Here is a 17,854-nt window from a genome sequence, read left to right as displayed (position 1 = left end):
GCCTGTAAAGAATTCCAAGTTGCCTAAGCATCAGTTTTACCTTTCGCAGAGCTGTTTTTAAAAAATGCGCCGTTGAACAGAAAAATGCACAGATTGGCAGTGCAGAGGTCAATGAGTTCTCACAAACTAAAAGTCACCAGCACCCCAAAAGCTGCCTTCGTGCCCCCTTTCAGTAACTCCTGTGCCCATTTATATAAATGGGAGTCCTCTGTTATATACTTTTTGTGTCTGGCTTATTTTGATCAACATTCAGTTTGTGAGATCCTTCTGTGATGCTGTACAAACTTAAAGATCTTCATCCTCCTATTGCTCTAGAGCATTCCATTTGTGGATATGATGCAATCATCCATTCTAATGTTGCAGGCCATGTGGACAGCTTCCAGTTTGGGGCTATGTGAGCAATGCTAGGATCATTCCTGTACCTGTCTTTTGAAAACATGCTACATATTTCTGTTGGGCATAGGAGTGAAAAACCTGAGTCATAGGTTATACACACATTTAGCTCTTGTAAAACAGTTTTCTCAAATGGCTGCACCACTTTACATTCCTACCGGGGCTTATCTAGAGCCTCCCTAACATGTAGTATTTTCATTCTTATTTATTTGTATGGGTATTGGTTGGAACGGTACTATTTTTTTTTTTTTTAATGTTTATTTACTTTTGAGAGAGACAGAGACAGAATGCGAGTGGGATCTAAAGCAGGATCCAGGCTCTGAGCTGTCAGCACAGAGCCCGATGCAGGACTCAAACTCACGAACTGTGAGATCATGACCTGAGCCGAAGTCTGACGCTCAACAGACTGAGCCACCCAGGCGCCTCCGGTAGTGTTTTTTTAAATGTTTATTATTTTTGAGACAGCATGAGCAGGGGAGGGGCAGGGAGAGAGGGGGGACAGAGGATCCCAAGTGGGCTCTGTGCTGACAGTGGGGCTCGAACTCATAAATCGTGAGATCATGACCTGAGCCGAACTTGGACGTTCAACTGAGCCACCCAGGCCCCCCAAACCGTGGTGGTTTTTTTTTTTTTTTTGAAAATATTTTCAATGTTCATTTATTTTTGAGAGACAGAGAGCATGAGCAGGGGAGGGGCAGAAAAAGAGGGAGACACAGAATCCGAAGCAGATTCCAGGCTCTGAGCTGTTAGCACAGCTGTTAGCACACGGGGCTTGAACCCACGAACTTCAAGATCATGACTGGAGCTTAAGTCAGACACCCAAGTGACTGAGTCACCCAGGCACCCCTGTGTTTTGGTTTCCATAAGTGATGAAACTGAGCAAAAGGGCTGTAGTGTTTGAAAGGGGAGGCCTAACACCCAAAACGACTCCTCGCCTTAGGGATCCAAACTGCCTTGGGAGTTTTTCTTCGATTTACGAAGAGTCTCATTGGTATAGGCCTGCACTGAAGATGAGAAGTTGGAATGTTTCCAATATACTTAACAATTCAGCTGAAACTTTTTTTTTTTTTTTAAGAGAGAGAGAGCGCGCATGTGTGGGAGGAAGGACAGAGAGGGAAAGAGAGAGAGAGAGTCTGAAGCAGGCTTTGCACTGTTAGCATGGAGCTGGACTCTGGGCTTGATCCCATGACCCTTGGATCACGATCTGAACCAAAATCAAGAGTCGGACGCTCAACCGACTGAGCCACCCAGGTGCCCCTCATTACTGAGGGATACTATTGACACGGCACATTAGTTTCAGGCGTGCAATGGTCATCATATTAGTTAGTTACCCTCCTCACCTTACGGGGTCAATCCAACATTACTGACTATATTCCCCATGGTGTGTGTGACATCCTTATAACTTATTTTGTAGCTGGAGGTCTGCACTTTTGATCTCCTTCATTTCGTTCCCCTCTCCCCGTCCCCTCTTCTATTTGGCAACCACCAATCTGTTCTCGTATCTGTGAGTCTGGGTTTTGTTTTGCTTTGTGTTGTAGATTCCACGTAGAAGCGAAATGACAGTTCGAACCGCCTTAAAGATTTGACCGGTGACAACAAAGAAGAAAAGGAGACCTGGGCTGCCCCTTGCCGGGCCAGAATGAAACGCGGAGAGCGCACACACGGTTCCGGCCAAGCCCTCTTTACCTAAATCCAAACAACGCCCAACTCAGGATTTCATTCCACGGTCCGCAACACCGGGTGCCGGACAGAGTCAGGGTGACTTCCAGTTATCTGTTCTAGTGGCTTCATTCCAGCTGTCTGTGGGGACCCCCTAGGTCCCCCAGAGTTGATCTGAAAGAGGATTTCAAACTGAAGGCATTTGAGATTCAAAAGAAGAAAACGCAGCTCTGTCAGAGCTTCCCTTACCTGACTAAAAAGGCACCAACTCCGGAGAGCGAGGCTGCCCTCACCGGCCTCTCCGAGGAAGGTTTCGCTGGTGGGAAAGAAGGCGGGAAGCGCTCACACCTGCATCAACACACCTCATCACAAACTTCCTCATTTCTTCTCCTGCAAACCCGCTCTTTCCTAAAGCCACCATTTGAAGCGCTTTTCTCCCCCTCCCTTTCTTCCATTAAGTTAGGTTAGAAACCCCACCCCTAATTCATACACCTGGGAGTAGTCTAAGTGTATTGAATACCGTAACCCACATCATACGAATAAGCTGTCCTCTCTCCTGTTCATCTGCCTGTCGTCAGTGAATTCCAAGGCTCATCACTGAACCTAAACGGGTAGAGGAAACGGTTTTCTTCTCAACAGCCCGTGAATAGCAGGTGGGACCCATCAACCGGACTCCCCTCACCCGCTTTCGGGATCATTAACCTATTTTAGCACAGCTGTTCCAGTTAAAATAGAATTTTTAAGTCTTCCAATTTGAGAGTGCCCAAGTGACCCAGGGCTGTGCCAAGGGTCAGGTGCGAAGCCACTCTAGTCCAATTTTAAAGCTGAGTGCTCATCTGTGTTTGCGGATGAGGAGTCCCCCAGCTTTTGGCAGCCAGGGCCCGTCCCGCACACGTGCTCAGCGGGGTTACTATGGAGCCAGGAGGCTGCTTCCGGCGACCGTCAAACAAGCGCGGGGCGGGGGCTCCCGATTTCTACCCCTAGAAGTAATAGGCTCCCGCTCACAAAGGCGCCATTCCCTTCCCTTCTCCCCCCTCCACTCCCAAGAGTCAGGACAGCACAACCTTTTTTGCCAGGGGACGAAGGTGGGGTCCGAGTCAGCCCAGGAGTCTGAAAGTCGTGTTCCATTTGGTAGTGTCGGAGGATATATTTTTAGGAAATCAAATATAAAAGGGACCTGAAACCTAATATTCTTCTGCCTGTTTTGGAGGGGGCTGCAAGAGGGATCCTGAGGTCCAAAGGTCAAGTGCGGCCTGACGGCCAAGCTCCGACTCCGGCCTCCCGCGTCGGTGCCGGGCTGGGGCGCTCTGCTGGCGGCGCGCGGGGCGCGCTGTCGGCGGCGCACGCGGGGGAGGGTGCGCGAAAGGGCACGGGCAGAGGCCGCGGGTCCCAGCGGGGACGGAGGTAGCCTGCGGACGCCCCCAGCGGCCCCCCCGCCCCTTCCGGGAGCCGAGCGCCCCGCGCGGCTCTGCGCGCTCCCGTCGGGGTGGCTCGGCGTGCCGGCTCCGAGCAGCTGCTGGGATCCCCTAGGGGCCGAGCGCTGCGCCGCCGCAAGCCACCGGCGCCTCCGGGAGCCCCCGTACGGCCTGGGTCGTGGCGGAACACCGGGGAGCTTAAAAACACCGCGCCAGACCCCACCCCAGACCAGTGAAACCAATCTCGGGGGTGGGACGACGCCTGCACCCGCAGTTTCTAAAAGCTCTCCGAGAGATTCTTTCGTGCAGCCACTTGTGATCCATTTTCTAAAAAGATTAAATTTAGTGCCTACGAGAGAGCTTCTAGCGCGTCCAAAGGAGATACGGGATTTTAAAGACCCACTTTCTGAAATGATCAGAGAGAGTCCTAGTGTAAAAATTAAGACAAAAGGGGCGTACTACGTTTGCATTGCCTTTTCTTGATTCTGATTTGCGGAAAATTGATTTCAAGTGCTGGCATAAAAACCCAACCGCCCCTCTAAACCCAAGGCCCACCTTGCCTTAAATACACGTGCATTGTGTTAACAAATACCTTCCTGTTTCAAATGTACTTAAAAAAAAAAAAAAAAAGTGGGTCAGAGAAAAGGCGAATTTTGCATTAATCTGCTGTAATTCGTCCCCCAGCACGCCCCCCCCCCAAGGCCAATCAAGCACGTTCGAATGCGCAAATGTTCCCAGATGCAATCCATATACTCCAGGCTATTCCTTAGCAAATGCAAAGGATGACAAGCGTCAGTACTTCATACAACTATATTTAATAAGTTGTTATTACAGAAAAAAATGAAGTCCAAACTACAAAGTTTAAGCAGTTGTAAGCAATAGCTGCATTGAGCTCCGTGTGTAGTCACAGTACTGCAGTTCCATACAAGCAATATTAGTCCAAGCCCCAAAGGCGGAAGCTGAGTAAGGGTTACTAGCAAAAACAATCTAAGAGAACAGGTAATAAAAGATACAATACATTTAAAATTAGTTGTTAGTTGAAAAACAAATACAGAGATCTTAGCTGTGAACACTCTAAAAGTTATGTCCATTGTTTTGACAGCAAAAATACAAATACCTAATACTTTATACCCCAACAGAACTATATCCAGAAAAGAAAAAGAGCAGAAGTTATCCTGTATTAGCACCCGAGTTTTCTACTTGTTGCCATTAATTCCATCATACAAATTTAAACGTCCCCAAATCACATATCCACTTCTTGACCCATTTTGGGGTATAAAGTCAACAGCATTAATTATAAAATACTCTGTGGTAAAATGGAACACTATTGCAGCTGAGATAGAGAAGTTTGGTTATTATAAAAAAAAAACAACAGAAAATGTTAGCTGACATACCATACAAACCGGTGAAAAGGCAACAATCCATACAAATAAGCCAGTTTTAACAAAAAGATACTTTTTTTTTTCACTAATCTGTGACTAATCTTTCATTCAAACCTTGCAAGTAGAGATGTCACAATACTCAATATTTAGGTAGGAGCTTTACCCAGTTAAATGCCATTTTGTTGCTAATATAATAGATAAAATGAAAACTAGCAGTTATTTGCTAATTGCATAAATGCAGTACACTCTGCATTAGCCCATGCCTCACTAACAAGCTATAAAACACAAGAAATAGGCAGAAATCTAAGCATAATCTTTATACCACTAAGCAAGAATTTTCCAATTTTCTTCTGTTCCTAATCACTTATTTGTAGTTAATGTAAAATTCCGACCAGTAGTACCCAATTTGAGTTAAAATTTAACATCACAACTTGATCTAATCTATATATTATTTACAAAACTGAATACATAGAGCATACCCAAGAGCCAACTCTGGACACACGTTTCTCCAAGTTCTTGATAACCTCGCCTCCGTGGCAACGGAGCCCGAAAAGGCCATCAAGGACTAGTAGAAACACACCATCCGTCTAGAGCAAGTCATTGAATGTTCTGTTTACGCAACACCAGTTTTGCAGTTGTAGAACTTTTTTAGCGTGTTTTAATTTTAGGTGCCGTGACAATGACACGCTGCCTCAGCAGCACAGCTTCAAGGTGAGGTGGGTGGCGGAAAAGAAGCGGGAGGGCAGAGAGATCATGCTCGGAGTGGCCGGATGTTGCCATGGTAAGGGACAAACAAGGGGCACCATCACAGGGGGCAGGTGGGGTGGTGGAGGAAGACGAAGTCTGAGACCGGCCATAGACAGTGGTGACGTCCGAGTGTGCCTCCTCAGCACGCTGCCGGCACCGGCCAGGGAGGGAGGTCAGGGAAGACCCCGCCATCCAAGTCTAACTACACAGAAGGTGGCGCCCTCTCTGCGGCTTCCTTCCCCCTTCAGTCGTCACCACTGTAAATGCCTGGGCAGAAGGCACCGTCTCACACAGGGACAGCAGTTGGTGGCCGATCTCTCTCTCTCTCTCTCATACACACACACGCACGCACGCACACAGGACACAATGAAGAGTTAGAGGGGAAAAACAATGAATCATTCTGTTGACCTAGCCGGGTTTTCAACCTGGTGGTGGTTCGGTGGGGGTGACTCCATTATCAGGGCCCCAGATCTGACTGCACCTGGTGTTGTATAAATCCACTGTGACATCCCTAGAGAACTGTACTGTGACATCCCTAGTCTTACACTAAACCACTGGAATAAAGGAAAAGGCTTGTCAAAATCTCACATGTTCTGCTCATTCTGTCATTTTATTACCCAATTATCCATTACATTTTCCAATCACTTTACATAACCAACCATGTTCATCGTTGTCACACTATTGTAAACCACATCAGCAAGTTAATACATAAAGCTTTGCATTTCAAAAAACTAGACACTTTAGTAACAATATTACAAAGGTTTTAGCTTCAAAAATAACTGAAAATGAAAAAAATAAACTTTTAAAGAATTAGCATCATAAAATTAATTTATTCCAAGTAAAAATACAAAATAATATTATGACATTGACCAGATATGAAAGTCCCTCCCAGAAACAACTCTATTAATGATTGAGAAAGCACTCCTTAAAGAAAATACGAAATAAAATGAAAAATATGTAAATATGTTTAATTTTTTTCTTAGCAAAAAATCTTTCTAAAAATAACAATGAAAATTTGTCTCAGTACAAAGGCTACATTACTATTGAAAAAATACCAGCATGAAGAAAAGGTACATATTTGACAGTAGAAAAATGATTTCAGTGAATCACAATGTCTAAAGTTTGCAATGAAAATAAATCTGCAATAAAGATTTATGCCTTTTTTCTTTTCTTTTTTTTTCTATTTTTTATACAAACAGTACAAACAGTATTGCACATAACAACAAATAGTCGAGGTTAGGTTATAGCCTTCAAAAAATCGACTAGTTCAAGTGTCACGTCAAGGAAAGGCCACAACAGGACCTGTGATACCCAGGGGCTTCCCAGTCAAGTTGCAGGTCAGAACACCTCTGTGTTTTAAAAAATAATTTTTTTTGAAGGACCCTCTCTTTTAATATAACATTAACAACTTGGGGGGCACATTTATTTACAAAACAAAAGGGAACATGTTATAATTTAATAAACTAAAAAAGTTCTCTTTAAAAAAATACAAACAGAAGAACTCTTTCACAATCCTGGTCAGTCGTGCACAATCAACGCTTGATTATAAATATACAAATGAAGGGAAAGTAGTTTCCACCATCTATCCACAAACTTTCAGCACCAAAGGGAGTTTATTCTTTGTAACCTATTCTTGGTGACCATGGTTCTCACCTTCCCGTCAGCTTCCCGCTGTACAAGCTTCCAGCTTTTTTTTTTTTTTTTTTAAATCTCAGTGTTGTTTTAGTACATGAAAGAGGGGTGCTTCTTCAAAAAGTTTTGCTTCTTTCACATAATTAGGTAGATTTCTGTAGGTTAGATATGATCTTTAATATTATAGTTATAAAGCTCTAACTTCTTCATTTTCAAAAAACACAAATAAGCATGAAAAAAATAAAGTTACCATCTGTTAAATCATTTTTCTTGCAGAATTAAATTAATATATATTTTTCTGAATAAACTTACTTAGAAAATATCATTTTCTTTCCTATATTTCAAAATTGAGGTATTGCAAAAGATCATGTCAGTCAGAAAGCATGCCTTTTTCCTTAAAAACAAACAAACAAAAAAATCTTCAGCCAACTTTTGAAAACTGTCTAGAATACAAAAAGTAGTAGTGCATAACAAAATTTCTTGTACAGATGAAAAAAAACCACAAACATAGAAAAAAAAAAACAACAAAACAAACAAACAGAAAACCACAGCTGGGCTGGAAAAAAGCAATTATTACCAAAAAGCCCAGAGGTAACTTCAAAAGGGGAGAATTCTAATAAGCATTTTTAATCCAGTAAAAAACTATTTTGTTTTTCCTTTTTGAAAACAAACTATAGCTTGAAAGCTGGTAATTGCAACTAAACACTGGAGAAACAAAACAAAACAAAAACAAGCCATATTAACTTAAGAGACAGGACAAGGACATCACAGCACATAAAAACACAGCGACTTAAATCTATTCTGCAGTGTCATATCCAGTCAGATTGTCCCCAGAACTCCAAAACATAGGAAGAAGATTAAAAAAAAAAAAAAAAGAAAAAAGAAAAAAGATTTTACATAGTCTCACAATCATTGTGTGTGTTTATATATTACTATCTGCAGCCCAAGAGTGAAGGCTAAAAAAATGTCCACGGTAGTACTAGCAGGCCTTAGTTCTATTCAAGCTTTACAGGATAAATCCAGGGAATTAAGTAGTTACTTTCTCACCCAGACAACCAGCCCTGCCCAGGCCGTCTTATTGTGGATAGACATTTCTTTAGCATCGCCATCACGCAACTTTCTTAAAATGTGCCTAGCTTGTCAATCTGACAACTTATCTCTATATACTGTATATATTCCTAGTGTTTGTAAGCTAAGATGAGCTCTTTGGTTTTCTGGACAAGGTCTGAAGCTATGTAAAATGGTGCAAGCACTAGGAGGTTGTAACTAAGAGCTCATGTGTTAGTTAATAATATACCAGTTATGAACTGTCAAGTTCGTTAATGTCTGACACAGAGGCTTTAAACAGTTAAGTTTGATCACAGTTAGACATAATCACTTTACTATATAAAATAAATTGCACAATATATAACAGAGCACCGCAAAGTACTTCATCTACCGTCCACAAATTTGCTTTAAGATATCCTACACCTAGGTTTTATATTGGTTGTAATATAGGTCATTCTGTTATGGGCTCTTCCTAGTTCAGAAGCATTCCATTTATTGAGGCATGCCTTCCTCCAGTCAATTACCAATTCTTTGAGTGAAAAAAAACTTTTAAAAAAATCAGTATTTTATAGCTTATATAGATTCTTAATTTGTGCATTGTGGGAAGGTTTTATACTAGACATTGGATATAAAATTTATTGCATGCAGCAACCTGATTAAGTAAACATGCAGTCAGAAATAGTGACCTTCCGTTGAAGCTTTCTGTAGTCTATTCTGATCTCCTTTCGGCAGCTGATTCTATCCCTAAATCACAGAAGTGTGTTGTTGGGTTTTTTTAAATTGATACCTTAGCCTGAAGAGAGTATTATGGTATTAATAATACCATCTTAATAGCAGCAAAAGCTATTGCAGCATAAATTTACATAACACTAAAAGATCTAACCAAAATCCTCAGCAAAACAAAATCAAACATGAAGGAAAAATAAAGATTCAGCTTATGAGGTATCCTTACATGTCAAAATAGAAAACTAAAGGCCTATTTTCATGAAGGGTTACCCTTACTCTAAATGACCCCAACTAATGATTGCTGAATTGTTGTGAAGTTTTTGCTACATCTGCCACCTACTCACGAGTATTGCCTTTGGTAAGTCTTCTCCTAGGGGCGACTCTCTAAGTTTCTGAAAATAAGTGCATGCTCCAGTTCAAAAACAATTGGAACAACAACAACAACAACAACAACACAACAACAACAACAACAACGTACAACAGCAAAAAAAAAAAAAAAAAAATCACAGACATCAACCTGATGGCCGCTGATGAGAATGGCAGTCTACGAGTGACAAATCAGGGGTGAGAAATTAAGGTACCAAGCAGACAAAGGTGTGAATCAAAGTGCAAATCAGTACCGTTATACACTCTGCAATTCTGCATTATACTGGACACTGAGTTCAGTAATATGACTGTAAATAATAGTAATAATAAAAAGACCCATTTCTTCTTTAAAAATCGAGAACGAATGCACAGATTTCCAGAACACTGTAAGCCCTGAGGCAGTGCCCTCTCTTTTCCCTCCTTGTTATCTACTCCAGTACTTGTGGCTGGGTCTGCCCTGGGCTCAGCTCCAGCGGAACGGGACGTGCCGAGGGCGGTCGCCTCCCTCCTTCACCAGCGGTTTGTGGAACTCCCGCCCGGCGCGGGAGTGTATGCTCGCCCAGCAGTATTCGCAGTAATACTGCAGACAGGTGACGTTGGCACAGAAGAACGGGGCAAACTTCCCACCACAGCGCGTGCCCTGGCACTCGTCACACATCTGATCATCCAGCACATATGGCTTCACTTCCACCTGGACCCAAAGAGGAAAGACAGGAAAAACTGTTTAGCAAAGCTTCCTCATGTTTCTTTCTCTGAGACTTTACGATACAGCTTAATGACGTGTGTCAGTCAGACAAAGGGGTGAACCAGAGTGCAAATCAGTACTCTGAACTCAGTAGCTCGATTTACAGCTTGTGTGATCACAGGCGAATTCTTAACCTGTCTCTGTGCTTTTGTGTGCTCTATCTGTGTATCTGTGAAGTGGGCACACTTTATACCCAGACACACACACACACACATTTGTGTGTCTGCAAAACGGGTACAGCGTCTGCCTCCCAGGGTACTGGTGAGGATTAAGAGAGGTAGTATATAGGGGTGCCCGGGTGGCTCAGTCGGTTAAGTGTCCGACTTCAGCTCAGCTCATGATCTCACAGCTCGTGGGTTTGAGCCCCGCGTTGGGCTCTGTGCTGACAGCTCGGAGCCTGGAGACTGCTTCAGATTCTGTCTCCCTCTCTCTCTGCCCCTCCCCTGCTCGCACTCTGTCTCTCTCAAAAATAAACATTTAAAAAAAGAATAAAAATAAATTTTAAAAAATAAGAGAGGTAGTGTATGTAAAAGCACACGAGCTGAATCCTGAAGGCCAGGCAGCACCTGGCCACGTGGGACGAGAGAGAGCAGATCAGGGAGAGGAAGCAGCTGGGACAAAGCGCATAGGCCCTCGAAGGCAGGGCACAGAGTTGGGGACTGGTTTGGTGGCAGCCGGGCTGGGGGGAAGAGTCACACTGGCTCCCAGGGCAGGCTGAGCTGTGATACTACAGTCAGGCTCTGGGCCTCAGTGTTTTACTGACAAGGCTTCCCAAAGTCTAACATCCCAATACCGTATACAGCAGACTGGAGGGGAAAGCGGAGGGGGCCAGTGAAATATTAGCTACAATAATTAGACTTTATACTTTTTTGGACTTTATTGCCTTTATTTCCCCCCAAAACTGGAAGCTTCAATAGAGAAGAGCTTTTCATCACAGCCCCTTAGGGCGTGTTTTATAATTTCAACGAAGCAATGCTGGGTATGTGGAAACCAGAAGCAAGGGAGAACAAAGTTACTGGAGTTTTCCCCAGGTCCCCTTCCTAGGATCTCAGACAAGGGACATCATTCAGGTTTTTATCTCAAATGTTAGAAATCAGCATGAAGGTGGCAAGTCCGTGATCAGCCCCTTCCCACACAGCCCTCCGGGCCACTGTGGGGAAGAGCCACGGCTGTGGCTACAGAGGCAAGGACCTATGGCTTCGTGACGGGGGCTAACTGCCTGGCGATTCAAGATGCTTCTGGGTGTAGCCAGGAGTTTCTAGCAGGACACAAGGCAGGTGCGGGAGAGGGGCAGCAGGGTGGACAGCGTGGGGCAGGCGGCAAAGAGGGCTGACCTAGAATTGGACACTCTACTTTTCCTGGCTCTCCTCCCCTTTGGAGAGTCGTCTGCTGGCCTCCTCTAGCCTTGGGCTCCAGTGCACAGGCCGGTCGGCCAGCCAGCCAGCCACTCCTTCTTGGAAGATCCACCTGAGAAGCCCTGTATCGGCTCCCGGTTACTCAGGGGGAAATGTCCTCACTCTGACTCTAGTTCCCTCCCTCCAGTTTCCCCCTCCTTAACCTGACAAGTTAGTGAAGGAGCTTCTGAAAAATCTCTTGCCTTGATCTCTGCATCATAATTAAAACTGTGGTAGCTCTGGGTTCCACCTGCCTGGGTTTGGATCTAGGCCATAGTAGTAGCTGTGCAAGTTCCTCTTACGTGAGGCCACTCTGAGCCCGTTTCCTCATCTATACACTGGGGGAGAAGAATGCACACTTGATAGGGTTCCTATGAAGATTAAATGAGTTAAATAACACAAAGCACACAGAACAGGCGTGGCATACCCCAAGCATGACACCTGAGTCTCGGTCCTGCTGCCTCCACACTATTCCTGGCCGTCCCACCTCATACTGACAGCCTCTACACTGGCCACAGAGCTCCAGGCCTGTCCTGGCTCAATTCTACTATGAACCTGCTGATATTTCAATGAATCTACTTCCACAATGTTCCTCTCCTGGTCCTAAGCCATTCGAATTCTCCACTGCAGGGCACCTGGGTGTCTCAGTTGGTTAAGCATCTGACTCTGGATTTTGGCTCAGGTCACAGTCTCATGGTTTGTGAGTTGGAGCCCCGCCCTGGGCTGGACGCTGGCAGCGTGGAGCCTGCTTGGGATGCTGTCTCTCCCTCTCTCTGCCCGTCCCTGGCTCTGTCTCTTTAAATAAATAAACTTAAAAAAATTTTTTTATTAAAAAATGTTATCAAAAAGTCTCTTTGTGCTAGACTTGAATCTCCTTAATTGCTCTTTTCATATCTGTATGTATTATAAAAGGCTACTGTCTTTCTTGAAGTGAACAATCCTCTGCCTATTTTTAAATTGTACTCTTTTTGTTGTTGAGTTATAAGAGTTCTTTATATATACTAGATACGAGACTTTTATCAGATATATGATTTGCAAATATTTTCTATTTTGTAAGCTGTTTTTCTTTCTTGACAAGGTCCTTTGATGCACAAAAGTTTTTAATTTTGATGAAGTTCAATTTACCTTTTTATGGTTTCAGCTTCTGTATTTAGGTTGATTTTTAGTAAATTCTGTATTTAGTGTGAGGCCAGGGTCCAACTTCATTCTTTTGCATGTGGACATCTAGTTGCCCCAGCACCATTTGTTGAAGAGACTTTTCTTTACCTGTGAATGGTACTGGCAACCTTGTCAAAAATCAATTACAAGCCCAGCCTTCCTTAACTATTTCAGTCCCACAGGGAGCTACTCCTTCTTCCTTTAAAAAAATTTTTTTTTAATATTTATTTTTGAGAGAGGGAGAGAAAGAGCATGGAGGAGGGGCAGAAAGGAGGGGCAGAGAGTGGACACAGAATCTGAAGCAGGCTCCAGGCTCTGAGCTGTCAGCACAGAGCCCAACATGGGGCTTGAACTCACAAACCAGGAGATCATAACATGAGCCAAAGTCAGACGTTTAGCCAACTGAGCCACCCAGGTGCCCCAGCTCCTTCCTCCTTTGAATTTAACACTCCATATTGCTCCTCTGGCATTTCCTATCTATAGTCCTGCCTTGGTCAGCATCTCTCCTGAGCTTCAAACAACTTGAGGACAGAGTCCTGGAGCAAGACAAGATACTGGCAGGCCCACTATCCTAGAAGGAGGTGGAAGGAGGTGGAAGGAAGAAGGTGGTCTACAAAGATCGTGGACCTCTGGGGGAATGGAGCTATTAGCTTGTAAGAGTATATCTAATCTGGCCTGATCTCCCTACATCTGAATGCCAAGAGGGAGTCAAACCGGTGGAATAAATCCCCTCTGCCCTGAAGCTCGAGGCCTACCGGTGAAGGCAGGGCATTCAGGGAACTGGAAGCATCCTGCTTTTCCACCTTCAGTCCATGAGCTTGGGACCACTTTGCTTCTACCACCCTAGAGATACCTATACCCAGCGTGTTCCAGCAACCAGATGTGATCCCCAATAAGCCTCGGTCAGGGAGAGAACTGGTCTCAACAAATAGCATTCACACTCAGCAGAAGAGAGCTGCTGGAGGAGAAGGACGAAAGCCATTTATAATACATACAAATATAAAAAGAGCACACACGGAGATTAAAATCTAGCATAAAGGAGACACCCTAGGTGTAAAAATGGTATTGTAGTTATATGGGTTTTCCCCTCCTCTGTTTTTTTTTTTTTTTAAAGAGCTTAATTTTTTTAAACTGAGGTTAAAGTCATCAAAAATTAACCATTTTCAAGTGAACAATCCATGGGCATTTAATACAGTCACAGTGTTAGGTAACTACTGCCTCCATCTAGTTCCAAAACACTGTCATCACCCCAAAAGGAAACCTTGTACTCCCAATTTTGTGTTTTAAAGAACTCCTTTCCTAAAGATACATACTGAATTATTTAACTGAATTATTTCAGGATGAAATTATATGACCTGGGATCTACTTCAAAATAACCTGGGGTGAGGATGAGAAAGTGGGTAGAGATGTAGATGAAACAAGATTGGCCAAAAGTTAATGACTTTTGAAACTGGATGATAGGAACACTGCATGTTGACAACTGTAACTGGATGATGGGGTTCATTAAAACATCCTCTGTACTTTCGTACGTATTCAAACTTTTTTACGATGAAGAAGTTAAAACATCTAACCCATAATTTTTTCAGGATCCACATAAGAGTGAAAACATATGGTATCTGTCTTTCTCTGTGTGACTTATTTCACTTAGCATAACACTCTCCAACCAATTTGACAATAAATTTCATATTAAAAAAAATAAACCATAATTTTTTGACTAAGTTATCAGCTGAACTGAAGACAGGATAATCACTGCTGAGGTCCAGTTTAGTGGCCTAGAAGGTCAAGTGGTAGGCATATTTCAAAGCTCTGAGAAAAAAATGATTTCAAATAGTAAAAGCAAAGATGAAAAATTTTAGAATAGATTCAGGAGAACCTAACAGACGAATAACAAAAGATCCAGAAGAAGGAATAATAAAGGGAAAAGTAATAAGCTGACAAGAGCCCTGAAACTGCATATCAAAAATACCACCAGGTTCCGTCTGGACTGATGAGAAAAAAAATATATACCACCAGGCAGATCCTGCTAAAATTTGTAGCTAAAATTTTAGAATTCTAAAGGTAAACAGAGGGGGCGCCTGGGTGGCTCAGTCAGTTAAGCGTCCAACTTCAGCTCAGGTCATGATCTTGCAGTTCCTGTGGAGTTCAAGCCCCACATCAGGCTCTGCACTGGTGGTGAGGAGCCTGCTTGGGATGGATGGATGGATTCATTCATTCTCTCTCTCTCCCTCTCTCTCTGCCCCTGCCCTACTGTGCTCTTTCTCTCTCAAAATAAATAAACTTAAAATAAATTTTTAAAAAAATAACAAAGTTAAAGAGAAAAATGTTAACATGCTTTGAAGTGAAAAGAGCTAGTTATTTCTGCTACTAAGGATGGAAAGAAAACAGGCTGGCATCAGACTTCTCACTGGTAACAATGGAAGTCAGAACACCAAGGATTACTATTTATTAGTCTGAGAGAAAAAGACATGTTCCTCAAATTCTGTATCTAGTCAAGGTATTGTTTCTGTGTCAAGAAGACTTATAAGAAAATTAGTAGTCTAATGCATTCTAGCAACAAAAATGGAGAAAATATTCTATTCACAAGTGTAACAAAAGTGATCAATTACTCAGAATGAACCAAACCATAAAGACGTAAGACCTATATAAAATGTAAAAAAAAGAAAATAGTCTTAAAAAACACCCAAACTAACTAGGTCTATATGTACAAATTATAGGTAAGTCAGACCCTGTAGATAAGAACTAGAAACCTAGAAGTTTCAAGCTTTATTTTTATGTAAAAATAAAACATGTTTAAGTGGCAAACGATACCGTAAAAGAAGTCAATAGGCAAATGATGGATTTGGAAAAAAACTGCAGACTGTAATTCATACCATACAAAGAACTCTTGAAAACTGGTAAGAAAAAGACCTACAACACAGTGGAAAATGGGTAGACAGTAATTCACATAAGAATTTGCAGCAATCCACATTAAAAAATGTTCACATTAGTAGTCAGGAAAAAGAAAATTAATTATGGCTTTATTCTCATCAGATCAGCAAACACCTAAAAGAGGTGATTACTACTTATCACTTGTGGATAGAAATGTGAATTGGCACAACATTTAAAAAAAAATGTTTATTTATTTTGAGAGAGAGAGGGAGAGAGAGAGAATGTGCGAGGGGCAGAGAGAGAGGGAGGAAGAGAATCCCAAGCAGACTCCACACCTTGGAGCCTGACGTGGGGCTCAATGTCACAACAGTGAAATCATGGTGTGAGATGAAGTCAAGAGTTGGGCGCTTAACCAACTGAGCCACCCAGGTGCTCCCTTTAAAAAATTTTTTTTAATGTTTATTTATTTTTGAGAGAGAGACAGTGTGAGGAGGGGAGGGGCAGTGGGAGAGGGAGACACAGAACCTGAAGCAGGCTCCAGGCTCTGAGCTGTCAGCAGAGTCCAGCCTGGGACCTGAACTCACAAACTGTGAGATCATGACCTGAGCTGAAGTCAGATGCTCAACCGACTGAGCCACCCAGGAGCCCATTTTTTTTTTTTATTAAAAAAATTTTTTTTAACATTTTATTTTTAAGTAATCTGTACTTCCAGTGTGGGGCTCGAACTCAAAACCCTGAGATCAAGAGTTGCACACTCCAGTGACTGAGCCAGCAAGGTGCCCCTGAATTGGTACATTTTAATTGAGTTTAATTTAATTTTAATTTTAGAGAGAGAGAGAGAAAGAGAGAGAGAGAGAGAGAGAGAGAAAGCAAGAGAGAGAGAGAATCTCAAACAGGCTCCACACAATGTGGGGCTCAACCTCATGACCCTGAGATCAAGAGTCCGACGCCTAAGGGGCGCCTGGGTGGCTCAGTCGGTTAAGCGGCCGACTTCGGCTCAGGTCATGATCTCGCGCGGTCCGTGAGTTCGAGCCCCGCATCAGGCTCTGTGCTGACAGCTCAGAGCCTGGAGCCTGCTTCAGATTCTGTGTCTCCCTCTCTCTGACCCTCCCCCATTCATGCTCTGTCTCTCTCTGTCTCAAAAATAAATAAACGTTAAAAAAAAAAATTAAAAAAAAAAAAAAGAGTCCGACACCTAACTAACTGAGCCAACAAGGTGCCGCGGTACAATGTTTTTAAAAAGCAAACTAGCAAATTGTTAAAATTAAAACTATATACACTCTTTGGCCCAATAATTCCATTGCTGGTTGTTGTTAATGCTATTATCCCAATGCTTGGAAATATAACCCCAGATGAGAGGATACATATAAAGAATATTTATTGCAGAACTGTCCATGATGGTAAAAAAAAAAAAAAAAAAAGTAGAAAAAAAAGTAAGTGTCCACCTATAGAAGAATGAATAAAATGTGGTACATCTACCCCATAAAATGCAATGTAGCCATGAACAAGACTGAATTAATGCTCTACCTGTTGATTTAAAAGGATTTCCACAATATAGGGATGTTAAGATCAAGTGGAATGATGGATACAAACACTCACTGCAAGTGTAAAAACACGAACAAACAAATGTAAGGTCAAGTAATAGGTTTGTGCTGATATCTGAAAATGTAATATGAATAAAACTGCACCTTCTGTCTATTCAGGCGTCCAGCTGAGCTCAGCAACAATGTTCCTTAACAACTAAGGAGTTCTGATGGATGTAGTCAACACAATACCTAGGCAGATAAGTCCTGAAACTCCACAGTCATGGCTCCTGGCCAGAGGTACACAGTATGCCTTATTTAATCAGCTTCCTTAGAGAATAATGGATTCCTCATAAGTTACTTTTCCAGAGAGCATTTTTCCTTTTCAGTGCTCAAACATCTTGAATTTTGAGGGTTTTTTTTCATGGAAGTCTTCCTAAAATGTACTATTTATTCTGCCCCATCTGAAGCATGGGGCATTATGAATGTCTTTTAGAGCAGTGCCAGGTAAATCAACGCAGGGGGCAGTTTTCACTTTTTTCTGTCGTCCCCTTTAAATAAAACTTGTCAGTCTGGGGGCACCTGGATGGCTCAGTCGGTTGAGCGTCCGACTTCGGCTCAGGTCATGATTTCATGGTTCGTGGGTTCAAGCCCCGTGTCGGGCTCTGTGCTGACAGCTTGGAGCCTGGAGCCTGCTTCGGATTCTGTGTCTCCCCTCTCTCTCTGCCCCTCCCCCGCTCATGCTCTGTCTCTCAAAAGTGAAGATTAAAAAATAAAATTTAAAACTTGTCAGTCTGCA

The 17,854-nt window shown here is 42.8% G+C and overlaps 1 protein-coding gene across 5 annotated transcripts in view; it reads right to left on the bottom strand.

Moving 5' to 3' along the window:
• Window positions 1-7,496: 7,496 nt before the first annotated feature.
• CPEB3 (cytoplasmic polyadenylation element binding protein 3) overlaps window positions 7,497-17,854 on the bottom strand; it is a 192,558-nt gene continuing 182,200 nt past the window's right edge. For all 5 annotated transcript variants that reach the window (XM_032595151.1, XM_032595150.1, XM_032595149.1 and 2 more), the window contains one exon: window positions 7,497-10,058. In XM_032595151.1, the coding sequence (XP_032451042.1) occupies window positions 9,831-10,058 (228 nt within the window). In that variant the 3' untranslated portion in view covers window positions 7,497-9,830. The remainder of the gene's footprint in view (window positions 10,059-17,854) is intronic.

Source organism: Lynx canadensis, chromosome D2, assembly GCF_007474595.2.
Source record: "Lynx canadensis isolate LIC74 chromosome D2, mLynCan4.pri.v2, whole genome shotgun sequence".
In the NCBI taxonomy this organism is placed as follows: Eukaryota; Metazoa; Chordata; class Mammalia; order Carnivora; family Felidae; genus Lynx; species Lynx canadensis.
The sequence above is the reverse complement of the archived record's forward strand: the minus strand, read 5'-3'. Positions and strand labels throughout refer to the sequence as shown.